We start from the raw sequence: 25,792 nt of genomic DNA, 5'->3' as shown, positions 1-25,792 counted from the left end.
TGGCAAGTTACAAGAACGTTGATACTGAAGAATGAAATACTATAAGCAGTGATATTTTTGATGACCATAATATCAGATCGTGTGATAATGACCAGGTTATGTTTCAGCACTGGTAACACTTACTTACTGAATATCATGTTCTTGGTTTCAAAACAGAAGAAGTCCACAGGGACCTCCACGACTCCGTCTCTTCGATCTCAGTGGGGTGCATAATGTAGCGCTCCATTTATCAGTACTTTAGTATTTCATTGGTTTATGATATTAACTTTGTAGGCAGTAATCTAAATGCATTTAGTAGATTTCTCTGAGCAACAACATGTTTGCCATTGAGGTCCTTAGTTGTGACAATCAAGGACCTCAATGGCAATAGAGACGCTTTACTGTGGATCTGCTTACCAGACCAGGAGGCCGTTGAGCATCCGTCTCCAGGGCGGCAGCATCAGAAGACGTGAAGGCTGTGATGAGCAGGAACGCCTGCAGAGACAACAGGACCAGCAGCACACTTTGCTCCATGGCAAATGAACTGAAGAGTTTGATACGCGCAGGTCTTTATATACTCACTGCCAAGCAACCACTTCATGTGGAGGAAGGGAAAGCAGTTAAGAGGGTGGAGTTCAAATAACCCATCCACACGCACACAAACTATTTTAAATGATTTGTTTAACTTGACTGCTGGTATGTTTTCGGCTTCCTTCCCCTGCAGTTCCTCCTCGGACAAAAGCCAGCAGGTTCATAGAGAAATAACATGACATACTTACATAACTGTTGTGGTTGAGGTCAGTTAGTAGGTTTTATATGCCCATTTTGGGGTTTATGGCTCTAAATAGCAGCATACAATGGAAGCACAAAAGCAAAAAGAGAACATTATTAGTTAGTTAGTCACAAGTAACATTATTAACATGACTGTAAAATGTGTTTTTGTATGCATTGTTATCGGATGTTAGGTGCATTGTGTTTTAAAATCAATTATTCATAAATTGTATATAATTTAATATAAGTATCAGTAATATCTGATAACTCTGTGCTCTCTGTCTTAAATACATTTTTCCAGCATTATGAATTATCTGCAGAAATGTGTGAATCTGCTGGGGCCGGAAGTTCTGGACATGATTATGACCGCCATGCTTCATCTTCCCAAACAACAACAAGATGGCCAGCGCCCGATGGCCTTCACCCCCACAGCCAGCAAGTAGTGTGAGCATCTGGCTCAACCCTCATCATAACATATTGATTTAAATGTAACCGTGTGAGGAGTTTAGAAGGGAAACAACTTGTTGGTAAAGCTTCTCCCATGCTCCACCTGTCCACTAGCTGGCCTCCATGTTTCTTGAGGGGCGCCTTCAGTCACGCGCCTTCCGTCACGCGCCCCTCCACAGACTGCCACCAGCACACCTCAGTGTTGCCAGGTTCGCGGTTTTCTCGCGGAATCGGGCTACTTTTGAAGTGTTGCCGCGGGTTGAATTTTTTTGTCCGCTGGTTCGGGTAGACCTATTTTGCATGCAAATTACATGTATATCTTTAAATAAAAATCCATATTTTAAATGAAATAATTTATTTATAACCAAATCCTACCAAACTGACTCCAGATCAGCACATACACACATTTTATTTATGATAATATACTGTATCTAATTACACAAGGCCATTTTAGGACATAGGTGAAATAACTCTTTCGGGAAAACTGCTTTTAATGCTGGCATACTAAACATTTGATGTTAATTTGTAGATATTACAATACATTTGGCAATGATAGCAATGCTGTTGGACTTTAAAAGCAGTGTATATGGTTTGGCACGGGCATATTTTGAGTTCTGATTTTGGGCTGGTTGTGTCACACAGACCTGGCAACCCTGGCACACCTGCTCCTCATTTACAATCATCCCCCTCCAGCCTCCTCTTCCACCGGGCTGCCTGTCGCTCTGCAGCAATTACTCTGTTTCACAACACAGGATATCAATGTATCGTCTGCTTGTGTTACACATGAATATAGTTATTTATGGAGGTCATTGTGATACAGTTTCAGCTAGATTATTATTTTGTAGCTACGCTGTGCGCTTGTTTTCTGTTAGACATATTAAATACGTCATCATAACATCGACTAAGCCCTTCTTCCCTCACTTGTTTACTCAAACTATCATCACTTCTATGACACCTAATTCCTTGTTCCCAGCAGAGAAACACTGGAGGTAGATCCGGATCAGGCTTTATCCTGCTTTACTCTCAGAAACCGGGGCAAGCTGCAGGAATCAGACCCGCTGCAGTGAAACTCAACCGAAGGAGGAGGAAAGATTGTAAAAAAGAGAGCCTTACGGTTTTGGTCTTGAATATTTTTTTCGGCGAAAACTCTCATAAATCGGACGAAGAGTAAATTAATTGTCGTCGTGTTGCCCTTCTTTTCTTTTCTGTGCCGTGGAGGGTCAGTTTCATCCAGAGACGGACCGACAGATCGGTGAGTTGTTTTGTGATCTTGTCAGAGCAAAATATTAAATGCGTAAAACCCTTTATTTTGTAAACTATACTGTTTGTTGTCAGCATATTGAACCAATATTATTATTATATCGAGGCTATTGTGTCTGTGTCCACTCATCAATACAAGTATCTAAATGTTATTTATCCCAGTTTGAATACTTTCCCCAGCAATACAGTTCTCATGATGTAATGTATATAGTGCAAAAGTGCTCATTGTTTTTTATATAAAGATAAACAGTATTGCTTTTACTTGGGTGTTTTGGTTCATCTTTAACTGCTCTCCTCTGCAGAGATTCACTCTGATCTGCTGTCATGTCGGCTTCAGTCAGAGGAACATGGGCCTCAACTTGTTTGACAGAGAGAGATTTTCCTCCTCAGGAATGCTAATGCATAAAGTCCCAACTCCTGCTTGGTGTTAATACCCCTGATTTACTGAGTAAGTGGCTTGTAGGATGTCAACATGAGTTTTAAGTGGACTCTGTGCTCTATTATATAAACCAGGAGGTTTTACATGCGTATATGAGGTGCTGGGATAAATTCATAATAATACATTTAAAAGTGTTTATGCAAAAGATGTGTTTTTTGTATTCACTGTCGTACAGTATAGACTTACGGGAAGCTTTCTAATTAGTCAGCATAGGACTCTGAATGGGTACTTTACTGCTATTATGACAATAGTTCACATTATGGTTTATGTTTAGAGCTTTAAAAAAATTCATACATCATTTGAAGTTTAATATTTCACAATATAGTAACATGTAGTGAATTTAAAAAAGGTGCACATATTCTTCATGAAATTCATCATGTTCAGGGTTTGTTTGGTTTGGTTGCTGCAGTTGTAATGTTGTGGAGTCAAATGTCAAACTGTAAAATATTTAAATAGAAGTCTAAAGTATCAGAAATAGAAATAGAAATACTTAAGTGAAGTATAAGTACCTCAACATTGAACTCAACTACAGATCTTCGGAGCCGGTGACACAAACCGTCTCAACAAACTGGTTAGGAAGGCTGGCTCCATCATCGGCTGCAAGCTGGAGCACCTGGAACAGGTGGTGGAGAGGAGGACGTTGAAGAAACTGTTGTCCATATTGGACAACCCGGACCACCCTCTCCACCACCTCCTACAGGGACAGAGGAGTACTTTCTCCAGACGTCTCCTCACGCTCCGCTGCCATAAGGACAGATACAGGAGAACATTCCTGCCGACGGCTATGAGGCTCTACAACAGATCACCTCTTGTCAGATCCGAGTGCAATAACTGTAATAATAACATAATAATTATTACCACTGTACACATTCATATTTACACTCTGTTGATCTGCACTTCACACATTTCATTTACACGACACACATACACTTTGCATTTTGCGCACACTGTCTATTTTTAATTTAATTTTACACTGCAGTCATTAGTATTATATTTGTGTATGCATATATGTTGTGTATATATACACTACCGTTCAAAAGTTTGGGGTCACTTAGAAATGTCTTTATTTTTCAAAGAAAAACACTTTTTTCAATAAAGATAACATTAATCAAAAATACACACTATACATTGTTAATGTGGTAAATGACTATTCTAGGTGGAAACGTCTGGTTTCAAATGAAATATCTCCATAGGTGTATAGAGGCCCATTTCCATCAACTATCACTCCAGTGTTCTAATGGTACATTGTGTTTGCTAATCGCCTTAGAAGACTAATGTCTGATTAGAAAACCCTTGTGCAATTATGTTAGCACAGCTGAAAACAGTTATGCTGGTGATATAAGCTATACAACTGGCCTTCCTTTGAGCTTGAAGTTTGAAGAACAAGATTAATACTTCAAATAGTAATCATTATTTCTAACCTTGTCAATGTCTTGACTATATTTTCTATTCAATTTTCAATTCATTTGATAAATAAAAGTGAGTTTTCATGGAAGACACGAAATTGTCTGGATGACCCCAAACTTTTGAACGGTAGTGTATATATATATATATATGTATATACATATATATTTTATTTTATATTTTACTTTGTATACTTTGCACAGTCATTGTATTATATTTGTTTGTGTGTGTGTATTTATATATACATATATGTTTCATTTTATATACATATATATACTTCATTTTATATTTTACTTGTATACATCTATATCTTTCATCCCTGTTTTTTATATTTTATATTGATATTTTATTCTCGTGTGTTTAGTTTATTGGTGCTGCTACTGTGACGACAAATTTCCCCTTGGGGATTAATAAATTATATATCTATCTATCTAAATATACTTTGCTACTTTCCGCCACTGATTATTAAGATGATTATACGGTGCACTTGTCTGCCAATACCTCATTTCACTGTCATGTTCTGCTCTGATTGGGTTTCTTTCCTTCTTGATTGATATTTTTCTCTTCAGATGATAACAACGATCTGATTGATCAGACGGGTTGAGTGACAGCCTGAGGCGTGTCGGCGATGGGGAGGAAGTTGGATCTGTCGGGGCTGTCGGACAACGAGGCGGAGCATGTGCTGCAGGTGGTGCAGAGGGACATGAGGCTACGCAAGAAGGAGGAGCAGCGCCTCAGGTTAGGTCTGACCACACGCCGACGTTTAGCACATCAAACTGCAAGTGTACTACTTTGGCACAGTGGTGGATCGAGGTATTCAGGGTTTTTACCCAAATAGCAAGACCACAGTGTAGAAATACACTCTTACAAGTAAAAGTACATGCATTCAAACTCAAATAAGAATCATACCTATGAAGTAAATGTAAAAAGCGAACACATCATTGACTTCATCTGGTTAATATAAGTCACTCACTTAGTTCGGTTTTTGGTCTCCACCGACTCGTAAAGGAAATATCTGTTCACCAGCTAGTGGCATACTGAGTCTTTCTGCTGTCTGGTGCTGAGCAGGTAGAGTACTGTGTGTTTTTAGAGCTTTTTGACAAGAACAGCTGACTATGACACTATTAGAGCAATAAGAGTGAACCTAAACCATAAACAGAGGGAGACGACAGATAAACGTAGCTGAAAGTCACTATGAAGCTCCATATGGCTGAGAGGAGCGTCATATTCAAGTAATAATTCTCTAAGTTTATTAATTCGAGCAATCCTTTGTACAATCATGCAACTGTAGTTCATCAGGGGGTCCAGAGGTCAATGACATCCAAATAATAACAGCATGTATTGTAAAGGCAGTACTCATTCACATTGTGTGGCGCTCATTGTGCATTCCAGCCGTGTTTAGACCCCTGCGGATGTTTCCCATCCTGTCTCTCCGGACAGGAAGCGACTGCCCTTTCCTGCTGCACTCAGACTGGCTCCTTCAAGTCCTCTAACCTTCAGAGCCCAAACACAACATGTATGAACAAAACGACAGAAAGAGTAATAAGCCGGTTTGATCTTTATTTTTGACCTGAGGGAGTAAGAGAGGGGTACATAGTGGTCAATTATTTGTCGGACCTGTCAGAGGTTATGAATAATGTCATTTCCTCGTGACTCTGTTTTGCTGATTGTACGTCATTATGCTTACATAATAGTGTTCCTCTGCATACTGTATCAGAAAGACTCTCAGCCATCAAGGAACCCAACAATAACAACTTGGAGCAAACATGCAAGATAAACTTAATGGCTGTAATTTCCTCAAGATATCCAACACTGAATTCAGTCGTACATTACATACAGTGCCAGTTCTGTGGAGTCTTAGAAATGTTAGTAGCACCAGTGAGCTCTTGTTTTGTTTACCTCGTGCATGCCCACAAGGATGCACATGCACGCACACAGTGAGGTGATACACGACTCTGCAAGTGGTCTCGCACTGACCTGCAGGTGGCAGTAGTGAGCCAACACAATGGAGCGAAAAACACAGACGAGGAATGCAAGTCAGTCAACACGTCAATAAAGGATTTAAAATCAGCTTTCAACAGGTTTGACCTAAAGCATTGTACTGTTGCAGATGGTAGAGTTGAAGCTCATTAATCTGTAAATTTAACTTTGGATACTGTTTCGTACATTTGGGATGAATTTAGAAAAATTTGTTTTTGTGTTCCTTTAAATAATTATTTGACTCCGACCATCTTGAGGAAATTGAGGGAACATGTCTCCTTAGTGGAAAACCTAGACACCTGCATTGTGTCCAGGGTCCCCAACCAGGTAGTGTTTGCATTTTATAAGCTCTCCATATGTATTTTATTTTTGAGGTAACTCCCTCTTGTCGTGCAGGTTGTACACTACTCTCTAAGGGCTTCGACTTCATGTATCCTCCTTTTCATTATCTGTTACTGACAGCCCTCAAGGATGAATGCCCTCAGCCTCTCTGAATGTCAAACAGCGATGCGTGAAAGACAAGGGAGTTGAAGGTTAGAGGAGAATACAGATGAGTGAAAACAGTGTTCAATTGTTCACCCTCCCTCCATCTCTGCATGAGACGGGTTACGGTGGGCTCGTCTGAATCGTGGACATAACCTTGTAAAGGTGTCTGTGAATGTTAACTGAAATATCACACACCCATTTGTAAATTAACTGATATTATATTGCACTGCGGATAATAGTACTTTCTAGATTAGGATGAGATTCATCTCCCTGCCAACAGGGGGAGTGGTGAGCAGAGAAACGTCTTTTCATCCCCACATTAAACATGAGACTAGGTTTTCTTCCTAATGTGGGTAGATAGAATCAACACATTTCTAAATCTGAAACTAAATCTGATCATAACTATAATGTATTGTTGTATTAAACTGCATTAGTTTCAGCTATAGGTGTACTAATGTATCGTATAGGCTTCATGATATTCCTGAAAACTTGTTAGATTCAAGGCATGTCTACTCAGCAGCAGACTGGTGTCGTGAGTGTGAATTGATCAATCAAATAATTCATGATGACCCTCACATAGCTATAACAGAATCTTTTCTATCAGAATTTTTTATAAATTAGTTTTACTGTCATAATGGTATAACTTTTTTTCACCAGTCCTATGCAACATTTATTTTAGTGAGTAATTCAATTTTTTCAAAATAGATTGGTTCTGCATTTTATTTATGTGCCTATGTGTTTGACATTTAGAATATATTTGATTTCTAATCCCAACATTTATTCTATTGTAATTTATTGAATAAATTGGTCATATTTCTGATAATTATTAAAATAAATCCTTATAGACCTGGGGAAAAACTAAACATTTTTAAAAGAATTAGAAATTGGATTAAATCAGTATTTGCAATAGGATTCAGCTGATTAAGAAAACAAAATTCAATGGGTGGATGTCCGGCCAAAATGAATGTCAGCCACTAATCATCGAAATAAACAATCCAAGTCCATCTTACTACTTCTCTGCAAGCGATTACATTTTAATTAATACAAAGTTCAAGAAAGTGATGCATGCACATTAAACTGAAGTCTCAAGCTTTAAACTGACCATCTTTAAACAAAATAAAAATAAAACAATCCACACAAATGCAAGCACACATTAATAGACGTCACCTCATTTTATCGACCAAAAACTGACTACTTTTGAGGATTATTGCATTTAAATTTAATGGATAAATGATAAAACAATTCATTTACTTGACGTATAGAAAAAAAAACAACAGAATAAATAAAAACAAAAGGTGATCAATAAGAGTAGGGGGTGATCTGTAGCCTCAGATATTTGCAGCTCCTCACTCTCCTCTTGGATGTTCTCTCCTGTATCTCTTGTAGGAAGGAGGAGCTGTGGGGGACGCCTGAAGGGAGAGTCAGGTCCGGGTAGGTGGTGGAGGGTCTGTCCTCTCCAAAACCCTATTACCCACTCCCTGTTCCACCTCTCCAGCTGGCAGCTCCTCACCCTGCAGTGGCTGGCAAGAATGGCCCCAGCCTTCTTGAGCAGTTTGTTAGGCCAGCTGGTGCGAGAACGGCCAGCGCTGCTCAGCAGCAGCTGGTGCAGTGGTGCACGCAGCTGCAAACCGACTGATTGGACAGCTCCAGCATCCATCTTGCCAGCTCCAAGCGCTGAAGAATCTTCACTTCCCTGAGTCACAAAGTCCCCTTCTGTACACACACGTTCAGATATTTTCCATTCCAGTTCAGGTGCTTGGAACCAGCCCCACTCCACTATCCACCATGTCTACACTCTCCAGTTGTCAGGGCCTGGCAGACCTCACTCTCTCCGCCTACATAGTCCACCTCCATCTCACGTTCAGCCGCGGGTGGTTGCTCGTCTGCACTCCTCTTCAGCACTTCTCTGCGGCACCACCCTCCTCCTCCATCATCCTGTACTCTCACACCCCTCAGAATCATCAGACCACACCTGCAGATGGCATCAACTGTTGTGCAAGAGGTCTGCAGACAGAGAGGACTGTGTGAAGGGGGAACAACAGAAACCTTCTCAGAAGACTTCACACCAGACACCACCAGACACTGTGCCCTTTCTGCTCCAACATCACTCTGCCTGTGGTGTGAGTGGTCTGTGCCTGTGAGGATCTCAGAGCCAGAGGCCACCAGTGCAAGCAACTCACCATGCCAGAGTGGCAGGATGGTGTTAAATGAAAGTGAAGAGTGGAGACAGTGACAAAACCAGGTCTCCACAAAGTGACTCTCACAGAGCAGCACGATGATCAGCCTGGTACTGAGCGCTGGATAGTCCCATGAGGCTGGTCACCACCCATGAGGCTGGTAAGGAGGGTGCAGCCAGAGACTGGATGATCACCCACCGTGGGTGGGGAGGAGGTGCATGGGAGGCAGGTGAGCACATGGTGCGGGTCGTGTCGCCTGTTGGTGACCTGCAGGCCTTTGAGGCGGGGACTTGGAGAGGCGTCTTCACAGCACGGGACTTCCCCAGCCTCAGGCTGAGCCTGAGGCCAGGCCAGCCTGACGCCACGAAGAGGGACCAGGCTGGTTCCCCAGCTTCCTACAGGACCCTAGGGGACCTGCCCAGGGCTTCATCAGGACCCCAGCTGTCTAGTCTCTGTCAGCTGGGGCACAGAGAGAGAGGAGGAGGGAGGGAGGGAGGAGGTGGTGTGGAGCTCAGCAGGTGCAGGGGAGCAGGGGGGGGAGAGGGGGGAGGTGTGGGGGAGAGGAGGGGGAGGGAGAGTGGAGGGCTGTGAAGGGGAACCTATTGAAAAACAAAGTTGAGAACAGGAGCCCTGTCCAGCCCCTCCTTGTCTCCCCACCAGTGTCTCCTCCCTTGCCAGACAGTTATGCCCTTCCACTCCCCTCACCTGTTTGTGTTGAGTTTGGCCTTCTGCCCCTTGCTCCCCCTCCCTGGGCCCTGCCCTTCACCTTTCACCTGGCTTCCAGCTCCTCCATCCCTGTCTCCCATCATGGAAGCAGCTTTCTTCATGTTAAGCCTTCAGGTCCTGGTTCAGGTCCCTTGTTGTTAGGGGGAAGCAGAGATCCCAGTCCGATCTGGGATGGTGGATGGTGCTGTGTACCTTGATGATGTCCGTGGTGCAGTCGGTCATACTGTTGATGTCCTCCCCCCAGGGTCCACACAGCATCTCCCAGTCCGTTGCTGTCCAAGGTCCTAGAGTCGAGCCTCCCTCCCACACCCACCTCCTCCTGGTCGGCACACTCTTCACTCACCAGAGGAACAAGACATGGTCAGTCGTCCGACCAGGTCATGATCAGACCTGCCGAGGGGGGAGGTGGCGTGCGCTGTATGCGTCCTTAGCATTATTAGAGCAAGTCAAGAGTTTGTTTGTTGTTGGTTGGGCAGTGTATTGATGGGATTGGGAGCTTTATTTAGTGTGGTGTGGTTAAAGTCACCAGTGATAGCCATGAATTAGCAGGCTGATGATTCAGCAGACAGACACAGTGGAGTGTGGAGTGATGGTGTCCACAGCTCCTCAGCAGATGATGGATGGCGGCACGAGCCAACCACAATGGCGCGGACGAACTCTCTCGGCAATAAATGGGGGGCATCCCCACGGCCAACAGTTCAATATACTTTGGTTTGTGGGATCCAAACAACTCTAGAAATAAAAAACCTTTCACGTTACAAACTGGACAGTGCATCTGTTTGTTACACGCGACAAAACTAAACCTCCAAGCAACCACAGTGACACTTTTTCATATTGAATTAGTTCTCTGCCATTTGATGTATTTCCTTGTTTCTTCTCTCCTTGTAAAATTCTTTCTTTTTTTCCCACCATAAACGACACACATTCACTTTAAAATAACAAGCTAAAACAGTCTTTACAAAAGCTGGTTTTCGCTTTACATTTAGAATTTTAGACATTTAAAAGTGAAATGAAATTAACGTAAAAACCCACATTGGCTCCCCCACCCTCTGCCCTCGTGTTCTCAGACTATTAGTTTCTCGTTGTAAATGAGCATCTATAAATGATTCAGTAATGGCTGAGGCTCCTGGTGTGAAAGTAATGGATTTGTGTGACATTTTCCACCTGACACTAGTTTGCATTTGTCCACCTTGTTATCCTACTGTCATGTCTCATTCCATCATCTTTTAGCCCACTTCACTTTTGTTTGAGTCGTGTGACTTTTCACGTGTGTGTTCGTGAAACCTTTGTTCTTGTGTTTCTTTGCAAGCGACATGCAGAAAACTTGAGTAATAAGTAAATAACCATTCGCATATAGTTTCATGAGATCAGTCTACTTGATTCTTTTCAGCTTATCAGAATTCTATTAAAAAAACACTTGTGAGTGTATTTGTCAAATTTTGTATTGATCTACTTTTAAATCCATTGGTGGTAGAAGTTCTCCTTTTTTAAATTGTATTTAATCCTATTGAATTGCTTAACAACTGGTCAAAAAGTAATGCCATGTGGTGGAATCAGATCTGCCACTAAATGGACCTCAAGCTACAACAAATGTGTTTTGGACTCTGCAAAGAGGCAGAAAGGCTGCCGCTGCTGCAAGGAGGACACACTGACGCAGCGTTCAGCATATCCTCCTGCGTTAACCTTTACGTGAGCTCAGCAGGCCACGTTTAAATATTCAATCAAGACATTCATGAATGCAAATTTCACTTTTAATAAGAGCTCTGCCGGCATTTCATCACCATAGAATGAATACAATTTTAAGAGATATTGCGGCTTTTTTAAAATCATTTAACATTTAAATGCTGTCTAGAACATGAATAAAATACATTTATGCTCCATTGTCATTACAATCAGTGTGACCGACTGTTTATGTACTTCATGTCCTCATATTGATGACTCAATACACCCACAGAGAGGGACTAATATCATAAATATTCAGTCCTTTTCTACCCCTTTGATTTTGTATAACTGTCTCTTTCGCACACATCCCTGGCTTCACTATCCTCCTCTCTCTAACCATCCCCTCTCCTCCTCCTCCTCCTCCTGCTCCTCCACAGTGAACTGAAGCAGGAGCTGGACGAGGAGGGCAGTCGCTGCCTCCTGCTGTCGCGGCGGAGTTGCTTCAACCAGAGCTGCTGCATCCGCTGCTGCTCGCCCTTCACCTTCCTGCTCAACCCCAAGCGCCGGTGCCACGACTGTCACTACAACGTCTGCAAAGCCTGCCGGGTCCACAACAAGCAGGACAAAGCCTGGCTCTGCTCCGGCTGCCAGAAGAGCAGGTAGGGTGGAGAGGAGGTGGAGGTGATTCAGAGTGAAGTGGAGGGGAGGCTGTGTTCAGATCTTACTGTCACACTGGAGACATGGAGTTTGTGTCTATTACTCACAACTTGGTCACAGAACTGGATCAAGTCTTCCGCTGGCTGAACTATTTAGACTTTAGTCTTTGGGCTCATATAGTCGGGGGTGTTGGAAGATGTGTGGCAACAATGTATGTTTAAAGGCTATTTTCTCTTTATTTTATTTAAATGGTCTTTTTTATGTGTTGAATGCAGCTTCTCAGCTTCATGTTACAGACGGACTATGATGCCCACATACATCGGCAGACTTGTTGATCAGTCTTCTGACCGCATGCAACAAATATCTCAAAATGGCATTCATTGGCCTGATTAATCAAATATGTTAGATTAGTCTGATTGGGCAGACAGAAGTACTCGCTGTGTTTAACATCCTGATTCATACTCAGTATCACTAAGTAGTTTAGAGGAAACATTCATTTCTCCAATTATCAAGCCTTGTGATGACAATAAATATAAACGCCTGAAACAGACTAAGATATCCACTTAAAATGCAGTGAAAAATGAGAGACAAATTCCAGTTAAGTTCCAGTTATTCTATTCATCGCTTATAAATAAAATAATAAAACATGTCAAAATCCATCTAAAACATTAAATCCATGAATACATTCAGAAATGTCTCAACGGGGATATTTCTGCAAAGTTTCTCATTGGACCGAAATTTTAAAGCTACATCGGTTTAGTCCCCAGGAATGTACTATCAACATTTATCACAAAGTATGACACTCGCGACGTGTGTGATTCAATATGTACCTTCACGTGTGTGTGTGTGTGTGTGTCCCTCAGGTTGTTACAGACACAGTCGCTGGAGTGGTTCTACACTGGCGTGAAGACGCGCTTCAAGAGGTTCGGCAGCGCCAAAGTGCTGAAGACTCTTTACAGGAAGCACCTGGTGCAGCACAGAGCGCTGTCAGAGCTCACCGGTAAACACTCATGATATAACCTCAATTAACTTTAATCGGACATATTTTGGGAAACAGTGTTTGTAGATAATGGGGTTTTTTTACTTAGAAATTAGATGTACAACAATTATACAATACTTGTACATCTAATGTCTTGTAAAGCTGCACAAATCACGTATTTGGCTCAAATGACTGTTATGTGAAATTTTGCTTAACCTTGTTGTTCTGGTTAGTTTTCAATGCTCTTATTTAGCCGTTTTTGGCCGCAACACCTAGTTTACAGCAACAAAGCTCCAACAACCTACTGGACTGTCACTTTACCTGCTCGGCTAGCGACCAGCTGCTAAAAGCTTCATGTGTTTACCAGCAAAGGAGCCAGATAATTATTTTCTCGGGGGTTGGTGGAGAGTCAAACGGAGCCTAAAGGGGAATAAATATGTGACTTTCATTCATCGTGAGCGTGTTGTGGAGGAGAGGTCGCCGGCTGCAGATGATGCCGCGCTCCCCCCCCCCCCAATGGGAGGAGCACTGATGTGTGCTGGCATCAGGCCACCGCTCAGCGTCTCGATCTGGTTTACGGTTGTCATTCTCCGCTCACACGCACACGCTGTATCGTACCGTTTAATTTGTTGATGGCAGGAAATTACATTTAATCAACTGTCAAATCGGCGTCGTCTGTCTCTCTCGTGGGAAAAGCTCTACTGATGTAACTTTGCATTAGAAACAATTTGAGCTGCATGAAAATAATCAGAATTAATGGAACTGACATTTGTAAACTAATGGCTCTGAATAGCGGCGTCGCCATGTTTCAGTGAACATCTCCCTCGTGAGACACACTGACCGGCGACACTGCTCTGAGGCATTCTCGTCCGTTATTCAGCATTACTCTTCAAAGTGACCCTGAGGAAGAGAACACACGCATACAGACGGTTCACAGTATTTTATGCTTATTTTACATGCAGTATATTAAAGTACAGACATTGAGAGAAATATTGAAAGCAGTCAGAAGGCAACTGTATGCTAGTTGTAAGGACAAAGCCATGAATATACAGTTTATTGTTGGGTGTTAATCAATCTCTTACCATTGTCCCCTTAAATGTTTTATTTAATCATCATTAACATTCACCACACGGGGATAGAGGAAGAATCCCCAGCAGCTCTGTGAGGATGTTCTTAGTCAGTCGTGCTTTGAGTCGAATGCTGCCGCCTACATGGTGCTCACAACGTTTACGTGCTGTTTAGCAAGTATAATGTTTCCCATGTTCTGCAGCCAAATGTGTCCCAACTCATTGGATGTTACAACACACACACACACACACACACACACACACACATATATACACACACATACACATACATGTCACTGAAAAAAAGTCCATGCTGTAGGCCCTAAAATACATAATATTCGCTTTATTTAGGAGACATCGCCTCAGTAAACTCATGCTTGCTTCTAGGGTTTTAAGTAATGAAAGAGTGCTCACTGCATTTTAAAAATAATCTACAGTTCACATCACTTAGTTCCAGTCCTGTTTTCCCCTTAGAATGATTGGAAGTGACCTTGTGTGCGACCTCTGAACCGGCGCCACAGGTCAGGCCATTCTGATGCACTCACATCCCCGCATACACACTGAACTCTGCTGCTCCGTCACCAACTCTCTAAAATCAATTAATGGAGTCAAAATATCAAACCGTAATATATGTAAAAGGAAGCTATCCTCAAAATGAGGTTTCCAAATCTATTTATTTTACATATACAATCTTATTACAAACTATTTGCAGCCTCGCATGTTTTTATTTTTATTTTTATTTATTTATTTGAATGTACAAATGATGCAGACGTGCTCAACATAATGCTTTAGAGAAACGAGTATATACATTTCAATACATTAATAGAAATAATAACAAGAAAAAAAAGAATTCGGCTAAATAAACCTACATTCTTATATAACTTGTATATGAATGTGTGTGTGTGTGTGTAGAAAGCAGCACCTACGAGGACAGTGTCTGCAATGAAGGCAGCTTCTGTGGGAGTGACTCAACCTTCTACAGACAGACACAAGGTGCAGATATGGTTTTTTTAATGATTTAACTAATCCTTTAATAATTTTTGGATTAACACTTTTTGTTTGTGTTCCTACAATTTTCTTGTAACGTGTCCACAAAACTAGAATTATATCAATCAATTATATTACTATATACTTCTACATCCGTTCAGTTAACATGTGTTTATGTGCCGCATTTCTAAAGAATTGCACAACAAATGGCAAATGAAAGAAAATAAATGCTACAAGACTAAAGTTAATCCTTAGAAGAAAAAAAAAATCGGTTTAATTTCCCAGGTAAATGCATCATGTGTTGTTTCTCATTATACAATATCACATACTACTGTCGTAATAGTGGCAGCGGAGCTTGAGTCCTTATAGGAGTTAATGTAAAGCCCTTTCCAGGTCAGTTTTCAGTCCTCAGTTCAGTGAACCGGTCATCTTTAGGGTCCCGGGGCAGTTGCCCTACTTGGTCGGTTGGTAGTAATCGCGAGAGTTTAATCTAATCTCCATAAGAGAGTCTCTGTGGCCACATTATCCAGTTCAAGGTTTTTTTGTGGTCATTCATTGTAATCCTCTCAGGAATCCATAAACTCTTATTAGCGTCATCGTTTGATGAAACGGTGGAGAGATGCATTTTGATTATCGTCGTAATCTCTCGACATGTGTTCGGTCCGTTCTGCTCTCGCGTTTATCCGTCCCGACTTCTCTTCACACTCCCGGTTCAAAACTTTGCAATTACTTCTTCCTGTGTTTCTGATTTTTAATTCTAATTTGCGGTTCATTCAGTTAAGAACATACGTGATTCTTGTTTCTTTGTGTCCAGAGCACAGCATAGCGGAGACCATCACCGTGGCCCTGCGGGTGGCGGAGGAGGCCATCGACGAGGCCATTTCAAAGGCGGAGTTTGACACGACCAGTCAGGTCATTTATTGATGGATTGTTCGTATACACACACTGTCGTTCACTCACTACTGCTGTTGTTAGATTTGACATTAAATCGCAACCGTGCACTATAATTACCTTTTTTTCTGTAAATGAGTGTTGTGGACGCTGCAGAGTGTTTTCTTGGTCTGCAGTTGATGAACTTCGATAAGTGTCCTCTGCAGTCCTCCTTGATCTGAATGCTCTGCCTTTTTTATTTTCAGAGTTTAAATAGGATTATGAAAAAAACATCTAGATTATGCAGCAATCCAAAGGACAGTTTAATACTACGGTCTTCCACAACATCGGGTCATTGTTCGGTCAACAATAAACCTGATTGAACAAAAATAAGTTATGTTTACTTCACTATCTAGGATCCATTTTATAACAAATACATTTTAAATTGAATGATTTAAAGTGCCCTTTGTTTATCAATTTAAACACCTCACTGTTTCACAAGAGACATTAGTGATATGATAAATGTTCTATGAAACATTGATTTAGTTAAAGACCAGGTTCTCCCACATGAGGGAAGCGTTGACATTCTGAACGGCCCTAAAGGGCCCAAGTGGTCAAGGTGCTCTGGAGTTTCTGTTTGAATCGACAATTTTTCATGAGATTGTGCACTTCATTAAAATATAATGAAATTAGTCTTCAAGCTATGTAAATCAAAATGGCAGAGTAACTCCATTTCTGGCTCTGCAGCAACCTTTCAGAATACCACTGTTAGAAAATAAAACTCCTCGGTAATCTGTTCAAGTATCCCTCAGCTTCTGAACTCAGAGCAGTACATATGTGTATTTAAAGAATGTTAAGAGCATTAATCCTCTCATAGCGTGCATTTGTGAAACTAGTTTTCTTATTTGTGTTTTGTTTACCAGGAGAAGCAGCATGAGGCTGACTACCTGTGGGAGCACAGAGGGGAGCTCATTGAGGAACTGTCAAAAACTATTGTGCAGAAAGTAAGAGAAGTAGCACACAAATATTTAGTATGTGATTAGGTGGATTTACTGGGTGTAAAAAAAATGGTATAATACACAAATGTGAGTCAGCTGTTTTGCTTCTTCAATGTAACTTCTGAAAATATGAATACAAAACTATTGGACCAGCTGATGTTTGTGTGGAGTGTTTGTACGGAGCCATCTGCAGCACTAACCGTGTCCCCTCTCTCTCTCTCTCTCTTAGATTATTAGGAGGAGAAAAACTTTGACTGAGATGAGGGCAGAATATGACCAGGACTGGCCACTTGAACACAACACTGACCTTCAGCATCATCATCAGTCTGACTGTGATCAGGCATCCAGCTCCATCAAACACCAACCAGATCTCTGGGTAAAAGTCACTGAAAAAGAGTTCAGATCAGGGTTACTATAGTAACAAAAATAACCAGTGAAAAATATAAACTAAATTAGTGATACCCTTTTAGTAACATCTTGTTAAATAACTAATTGAAATGAATGAATAATGTGAATTTGTTTGAGTTTTTTTTTTAGCTATAATGTAAAAAATAGACTTTGTGTCGATTTTGAACCGCACACACTGAAACTTCACATTCCACAATCATAACCATAACTAAAGTAGCATGAAGATTAAACATTATAGTCCAAGTTCTCCATCCATGTATTTTTTTTTATGTATATATGTAGCTTTATACTTTTGAGAAAATACATGTGGCCACAACAACAAACTCAAACGAATGTAAAATAAAACTCAACTCGTCTTCATGTGCTGGCCTCCGCTGGTGAAACTGGTCAGCATGACTTTACTTTGCTGGCGTCATCCAGTGTGACCGTGACGCAGCAAATCAATTATTTAAATGTGCCGCCTCTCTTCTCTCAGGGGTCCCATGCGGCCTTCTGCCTGCTGGACCATGAGCCTCCGGGTCTGATGCAGGACTCCTCACAGGCGCTGAAGAAGGATGGGTCTGGGTCGGCTATGTCCAACCGGAAGACTGTTGAACGGCTGGACAACACTGGTAAGATCTTTAACTGGCTAAATATATTGAATTAAATATCATCTTCACTTGATTGATAGCAAGTCTATAGAATATTAGTCATTTCTAAATGATATAAAGGTCAATGTCAGCTGATATCTACCTCGTCCACTGGTTTTATTTCTGTTTATGTTGCTGAATATGCGATTTTGCTGTGTGGTGCACTTGTGTGGCATATGGTGTCTGCATAATGTGTGTGTGTGCATGCTAAGGTGTGTATGGAGGCGTGTCCTCGGTGCTGAAGAGCCCAGACGGGAACTGGATGGCCCTGCAGAGCACCCAGCTGTCTCGCCCCAGCCTGCTGACCAGGAGGAAGAGCCTGGTCATCAGTGCCTTGGAGAGAGAGTCTGAAGTGGTGTCCGCCTATGAGGGCATGGCCTCCGACAACGAACCCAAACCAGAGGGCGGCGCCCGCGTCAGGACGCCGTCCCCGCCGACGGGCAGCAGAGAAGATCTGTTTTCACAGCCGGAGGGCAACTGGAAGCCGAAGAAGCCTCTGCTGGCTCGTTTTAAGAGGAAGGTGCCCACAGAGGTCGGGCGGCCTTCCTCCTCCTGCAGGACCAGCATCATCGACGTCAACTTTAACGTGGAAGGAGAGGAAGAGGAGAAACACCAGGCTGCCAAGACAGAAATAGGAAAAGTCCGAAGATCCCGGAAGAAAAGGAGGAACAAAAGAGAGTTGTCTTCCTCGGTGCTGGTAAGAAATAAAAATTACAAACTGACGAGATGGAAAGATCTCGGCCAATTCTGGTCCTTGAATTATTTTCTGCTACGAGTCAATTTGTTAATGTAAAGCTTTTTTTTTTCTCCATTAAGCTTAAGTTGAATTCACGCTCTGGATTTCAATTGTGTTCAGTGGACTCAAGAGCAGCAGGAGAGCCGTTAACATATGAATGCAGAACAGCACTTGGAGTAAATTTATCCAAATATAATGAAAAATATACCAACAATTTTCATAATTGAATGATCATTCAAGTTTAATCGGGCAGAAATGGACTGCATTCTCTAGTTTTTTTTCTCAATGTGCTGCTTCTCTTTGTTTTTAAATTATATTGCTGTGCCTTGTTTTATCTGTTTTTGTAAAATGCTTTCTGAATTACATAAAAATACGAAAATAGCCGTATGGTTGACCGAGCTGCTACATCTCCCCACATGTAAGAACATGTAAGATGTCCAAAGGAAGAATGGCTCCTGATCAGGTTTATACCATCTGAATTTACCAGAAAAAAAAAGCATATTCTCAAATCTATGTTTTCTTACCCCTCACAGGAGTACTGGGAGAAAAACAACCATTCCCAACGTTCGTCTGACGCTGTGACCCCTTTGACCTCCGGAGCTGCGACCCCTGAACTTTTCCACCGTGACCCCACAGGGCATCAAGCCAATCGGATGGAGGAGCAGCTCACGTTAAAACTACAACAGCTAGCAGGCAGAGTTTCTGACTCCTTAACTGGAGGAGGGGGAGGAGGAGGTGATGATGAAGATGGACAGAGGGGGGAAAAGAGACAAGGAAGGAAGGACAGAGGTGAAGACGATGAGAGGCCGTGGAGGATGGAGATTGACTTGGATGAGGGAAGAACAGAGGAAGATGAAGAGATGAAAGACGGGTTATACCGGCTCATCGCTCAGGCCAGACTCACCTACCTGTCGACTGACGATGACTTGGACAAAGATGGCCACAGTGAAGGAGAATGGGAAGGAGACGAGGAGGGAAATATGGAGGTGGAGAAGACGGCCAGACTTACTTCTAAACTCTGTCAGCTGGAAAATGAAGTCAGAGCAAACCAGTTCTCCTCCACCGAGGATGAGTTGGACCGAGTTGGCGTCATGGATGAAGAGAGGAAGACGGAGGAGGAGGAGGAGGAGCTGGCGGTCAAAGTGTGCAGGGTAGCTAATCAAGCCAACGCCACCCAATTCTCATCCACCGAGGATGAGTTGGACCGAACAGATGGAGGTGAAGAGGGGGAGGAAGCGATAGAAGAGGAGAATCTGTGGAAACGGCAGACAGGAAGTGACGACCAGGCCGCTCGGCTGCACGATTTGGCCCGTCTAATAAGTGCGTCTCCGTTTTCTTCCACGGATGGTGAGCTGGATCGAGTCGGAGGGAATGAGGTGGAGGAGGGAATAAATGAAGGAGGAACTGAGAGGGAGGAAGGAGCGGGAAATAATGTGGACCGGAGAGAACCTTTTGGAGGCTTGGATGTCAATTTGTTTGATTTAAGGGATGAAATTAAGACGGAGAGCTGTGATGAAGAAGTTGAAGATGTCCAACAAGAAAAAACGGAGAGCGAGGGAAAGAAAGATTGCATGAAGGAGAGGGTCACAGACGAGGATGAAAGAATGGCAAAGGAGCACATCCGTCAAGAGAAGGTCGAACTTTTAAAAGAAGATATGGCGGAAAAAGCAAACGAGAGAAGACGAGCGATGGAGTTAATATCCTCAGACGAGAGAAAAGCTCAACGAGGAAATCAGCCCAAGAAGAAGTGTCAAGAGAAACCGGAAGGAGGAGAAGAACAAGAAGAGGGAAAGAAAGGCGAGGAGAGTCAGGATACAACAGACAGCGATGAGGAAGATGCAGAATTTGAGAAGATAATCAGCAGCATGTTGACGATGACTTTGGAGGACATGCAGATGGAGGCATTAAAGGATGTAGCTGCAGACAACGGGAGGAGCACAAGTAGAGAACCAGAGGAAGAGGAGGTACAGATTGAGAGAGAAGGTGGATTTGAGGAGACGGGAAGGAGGAAAGAAGAGTCTGCTGTGAGAGGACCAGGAGGGACGGCCGCGAAGCAAACTGGAATCGACGTTATCAGAGAGACGGGCGGAGGAGATGCTGCAGGCCGTGATGAAGATGAGCGGCAGGAAAAGGATGGAGACGCACAAGAAGAAAATCAGCAGGCCAAACAGGCCAAACAGGCGTGAAAAGAAGAAATGGATGGGGAGAGGAGAGAGAGAGGAACCGTGTGAGTGAGGAGTGGAGTGGAGAGAGGGAGAGGGAGAGAGATTGAAGTAAAGGAAGGAGTGAAAGTCTTGAAGAAGAGGCAGACGATACGGAGCGGAGCGCGTCTCCTCCTCAGGACGCTTCACTGTCACCCGAGGAGATTAAAAATGTAAGGAGATTCATAATGAATGCAACATTACTGTTCGCGGCCTAATAAAAGGCTTCATATATTATTAAGAATAGATAAAGGCAAGAATACCTTTTGGGTCATGCTGCAACATGGAAGCGTTTGCATCTGATGGCCAGTTAGATCAAATAAAAAAGCGTAATATAGCTGTGAGAATTTAACATTTCTAAAGCAAACGTCTGAAATACATTTTTTATTTAGTCTCCGATCAATTAATGTACGCAACATTCCTTCATTTATGATTTATTAAAGGGCCAGTGTGGAGACATTTTTGGAATTTATTGTCAGAAATTAAATCTATTATTCATAACTAATTCCTTTATAAGTGTGAGAACCTTTAACTTAAAGTCTGAGTGACTTGATGTGTGAATGGAGAGCAACAGGACCTCGTGACACGCCCTGCAATGTGATGAGTCATGCTTAGACATCTCAGGACAAATTGATTTTGTGCATTCGCCCGCTCAGGAGACACCGAGTCAGTGGCTGCTGAGTTCAGATTATTTAGTTTATGAATGAATTCAAGACTTTTCTTTAATCTGATACACATTTCATCTCTGAGGATTTTTAAATTTCCCATCATCTTGTAAATGCCACACTTGAATCTCGCTGAGTCACTCTTTATGAACGGATCTAACAAGCTACTAATCTAATCGCCTCTGCTTGGTGCTGTCCTTCGTTTCCCTTTCGGTCCCGTCTCCTCTTCTTTTTCCTCCTCGTCTTCTTCGCTTCTCTCTGCTGTAGGGTAGAGACGTGGAGCTTTACACAACAATACACGTTATACCAACTCTGCTGGAGCAGGTGAGAATGATCGTGAGGCGATCATTGCAGGTTTAGGAAGCAAGTGTTCTTCATTTGCACTTTGTCACTCTCAGCTCTTTCTCTTATTGCTAATTGTGTTTTTCATGCAAGCGTCTCTCATTCCAGAACTTTTTTTCCAGTATGCTTTATTCTCTTACTGATATTTAATATTCTCCAACCATGTTATTCACGGTGGAAACGATTGAGGCCACTCGTCACAGTAGTGTAAACATTATATCTTTTAGTTTGGACGTCATTTAAAGCCATAATGCGCTTTAGTTTTTAGTTTTTTTTCCAGACACATGGACGTCCACAACGTATTATATATATTATATATATATATAATGAATGATGGACAGCATGTCTTTATTCAGCTCTACACAATTTACATATAATTCATAATTGGCCAAAGGAAGGTAAAACACAGCCACAGAGTTTGAGATAACACAAATTAGTTCAAATGAAATGTGCTTTTGAATTGTGGCTGTAATCTGTCCGTCTGTCCGTCTGTCTGTCTGTGCTTAGAGGCTCTCGGCCGTGTCTCTGCGCAGCATCACCACTGAGGTCCTGAAGGTGCTGAACGCCGCTGAAGAGCTGCTGCTGCAGGGCGTGGAGGGCGGAGCCGGCCCCCGACTCCCCAACACGTCGCTGCCCCCCAACACAGATCCTCAGAAACTGGATCAGCAGTTCTCTAGACTGGAGGAGAACGTACGTTGAGCCTTTTATGATCTATATTTGTTTAAGTCATTGCACATTACACGTTTTTGTATTTGTTGTTTTCTGTGTGCAGTAGTATTACTGCAGTGTACTACCAGTAGTACACGACAGACCAGTTCTACATGTTAACAGTATTGGAATGTAACTACGTATTTTTCCTAGGGTAGGGGAGAGCGGGGTAATGTGATACACTTTTTGATTTCCAGTTAAAGCTTAAATGATATATAAGCAAATGTACACATTTCCAAACGATATATCAGGGATGTTACATAAATACGACATATCAGAATGTCTTTTGACAAAGGAGTGAAAAAAAATTGTCTTTTGAAAAACTTGTGTAAAATGTGTCTGTTTTACCCTCAGCTAGTGAAAAGGAATGAAGTCAGAGTAAAAGTTTTTTCCAAGTGATCACTATAACAAACAACCATAATATTTATAACAACAACAACAGTAATAGTTACAATCCTGACAGCAAGAACAATGGACAAGACTAATAACTAATATCGGACTAATAAATTAGAAATTATTTATTTAATCATAATATTATTTAAATATTAAACAAAAATAAAAACAATATAAACATAAAAACAAAAATAAAAACAAAATGTAAATATTATACCAAAATCAAGATAGAACCACCAGAATTATTATAACTCAAACATGGAGCACAATCAACTGGACTAAGGCCAAGGCCTGTTGTTTAATTGTCAAGTGTTTGCTCCTCCTTCCATCTCATCTGTGCTTATTCCCCTTCTCTTACAGCACCCCAGGATTTTGATTTTTTTCTTTTTCTTTTTTTTTTTTCTTTTTTTCTTTTTTTTTTTCTTTCTCTTCTTCTTTCTTCCAGCTCTAGGACCTATCATGACTCCAGCTCTTGCACTCTTGCATCTCCTCCATCTGGTGGTCCCATGTTGTCTTCCTGCAGTAGTGTCTTGGGTCTGTTTATGATATTTTTTCTACAATTATTTTACATACACAAGATACAATGTAAATTAATGTACAATTACATAATAGACTAAACTTAACTCACTGACTGTTTGGACACTTAACTCACTTAACCCATGTCTCCCTTCCCCCCACCACCACCATTATTTAAAAAAAAATAAAAAAACATATCTTCTTCTTCTTATTCAATCATATCATCACATGGTTGTATATGTTGTAGTTATATGTGTATATATGATATATGGTTATGGACCTAAATTTTGATTTTTTTTTGAAAGTTGACACAGTTCACAGCAGGAACATTTACTTTTACATGCAAAAACTAATTTTGAAAAAAAAAATACTTAACACAGCACCAGCACCACTTCTTTTTTTGGCGGGGGGGGGGGAGAGGGCTTGAAAAAATTCTTCACATACCGGTGTCTCACATTACCCCGCTCTCCCCTACAAATGTTATTTTATGTTATAACATTATTACAAATAACATATTACAAATGTACAGTGTAACAATGTCATAAAAATGTCAGGTGGATTAAAAAAAATAGTTATACAGCTAAAAACAAAGCTGAACAAAGAGAAATACATTTACAAAGGTACAATGTACAACTGCATCAATTTCAAAGTCAGAGTACAAATATGCTGGAATAAATATTTCATTATTGTAATATGTTGCTTACTCTATGGACAGTAAATGTAGATCAGGATGTAGAGAATATACAATACAGCAGGTAAAGTTTATATTTGACAGTGTTACATATGACAAAAATATATTGTAATTTGACTGTCGTTAAATGTAATTCAAAGTGACGGCCGAATATCAATTTGAAACAGCAAAAAAAGACCCTTTTAAGACCCTGTTAATGGAGAATCCTACATGCACCACTGGGTCCCTGCACCATGCCACTTCCAACAGTTTAAGTTCCCAGTGTTGACGGTAATGCTGCGTCGACCTGGACATGCTGCAGGTGTACGTGGCCGCTGGGGAGGCGTACGGTCTGGAGGCGGCGCTGAGCGACCTGGAGGAGTGCGCTCGGGGCATCTGCAGCGCCACGTCCGACATGGAGCTGTCCTTCCTGGAGGAGCAGGTGGCATCAGCGGCTGCTCAGGTGCAACAGTCTGAGCTACAGGTGAGCTGAAGCTCCATACGCATTTAAAGGCTGAACATGGGATATTAAGAAAGTGCTCTGCTGCTTTTTGTCGGGCCTGACTTTGTGGAAGCTGTGTGATGAATTCATAGAAACACAGATTGGCCGACAGGGGGCGCTACAGAGTGATCTGAACCTAACGTGTGCCGGTTTACTTGTCTCTGCGCCAGGTTTCCAACATCTCGGACCGAATTGCTGCTTTGAAGAGTGCAGGCCTCACTGTGGACACCCAGCAGTCCCGCTTCACTAAGACCGAAGCATTTACAATGACGGTACCCGTCTACGTTAATATAAGTCACATCATAATGGTGTAACTGCCACAGCCTTTTAAAAACCATGCGTCTTGTTGCAGCCTGTCACTGTGGAGTCATCGAGGCAGCTGAGGAGGAGATTACCTGCACCGCCACTGAAAGGTCAGGAGGACAAATTATATGCAACTTTCTGCCGGTATACAGTGCATCATACTCTTTTTACAGACAATAGAACAACATTTTTGTAAAAGTGCATTAATCTGGAGCCACCCATAACAAAGGAAGTGCTTTTTGACTGACGTTGAGGATCTTATTTTAAACGAGTCCCTCAGATCACTGCATATGTTTGATTCCGTTTCAGAAGACGAGGAGGAAACGTAAACCATCGAGCCCGGTCCTTTGCAGTATCTTCAACACAGAAGTGCCTTGACCAGTTTCAAGTAATCCATTCATTTGCCTTAATTACATTTTTAAACATGCCTAAAAATAATACTGGTATGTCATCTTTTAATGTGCAGTAGCAGCGAGCACAGCCGGTAAACAGTTAAATCATCAGCCCACTGAAAAATCTCTAACAATTGAGCTTTAACACTTTTTAATTCATCAAAACATTTAAAGATTTTTAACTACACTTTTTAGAGACTTCATTCATCACTTGTCCGTTTAACTTGCTGAACAAAGTGATATAAATACTGTGTGCAGTGAATGAAAACACATACATGCAGTTTTTTACTGTTGCAACAAATCCTTGTATTTTTCCCGTGGATGTTGGTTTGCTAAACATCATCATTACAATCAGTCAATATAATATCTGCTCTCTCAATTCAGAAAATAAAGCACAACATTCAAAAGGTCTCAGACATTTGATTCATGCGCCTCAGA

The 25,792-nt window shown here is 41.8% G+C and overlaps 1 protein-coding gene across 1 annotated transcript; it reads left to right on the top strand.

Annotated features, from left to right (window-relative positions):
• The first annotated feature begins 2,107 nt into the window (after positions 1–2,107).
• LOC130198389 (rab effector MyRIP-like) lies at positions 2,108–25,764 on the top strand. The gene is made up of 18 exons (XM_056421541.1): positions 2,108–2,449; positions 2,760–2,905; positions 4,870–5,038; positions 11,769–11,990; positions 12,852–12,988; positions 14,947–15,027; positions 15,836–15,933; positions 16,815–16,895; positions 17,119–17,265; positions 17,773–17,908; positions 18,139–18,623; positions 19,196–20,844; positions 20,937–21,036; positions 22,378–22,560; positions 24,480–24,641; positions 24,830–24,931; positions 25,012–25,072; positions 25,272–25,764. Exons 3-18 carry the CDS (start codon positions 4,929–4,931, stop codon positions 25,289–25,291), a joined length of 3,774 nt encoding a protein of 1,257 aa, XP_056277516.1. The 5' UTR covers positions 2,108–2,449; positions 2,760–2,905; positions 4,870–4,928; the 3' UTR covers positions 25,292–25,764.
• Positions 25,765–25,792: the final 28 nt, after the last annotated feature.

The sequence above is a fragment of the Pseudoliparis swirei genome, chromosome 8, assembly GCF_029220125.1.
Source record: "Pseudoliparis swirei isolate HS2019 ecotype Mariana Trench chromosome 8, NWPU_hadal_v1, whole genome shotgun sequence".
Lineage (NCBI taxonomy): Eukaryota > Metazoa > Chordata > Actinopteri > Perciformes > Liparidae > Pseudoliparis > Pseudoliparis swirei.
This window is presented reverse-complemented; position numbering and strand designations above follow the sequence as displayed.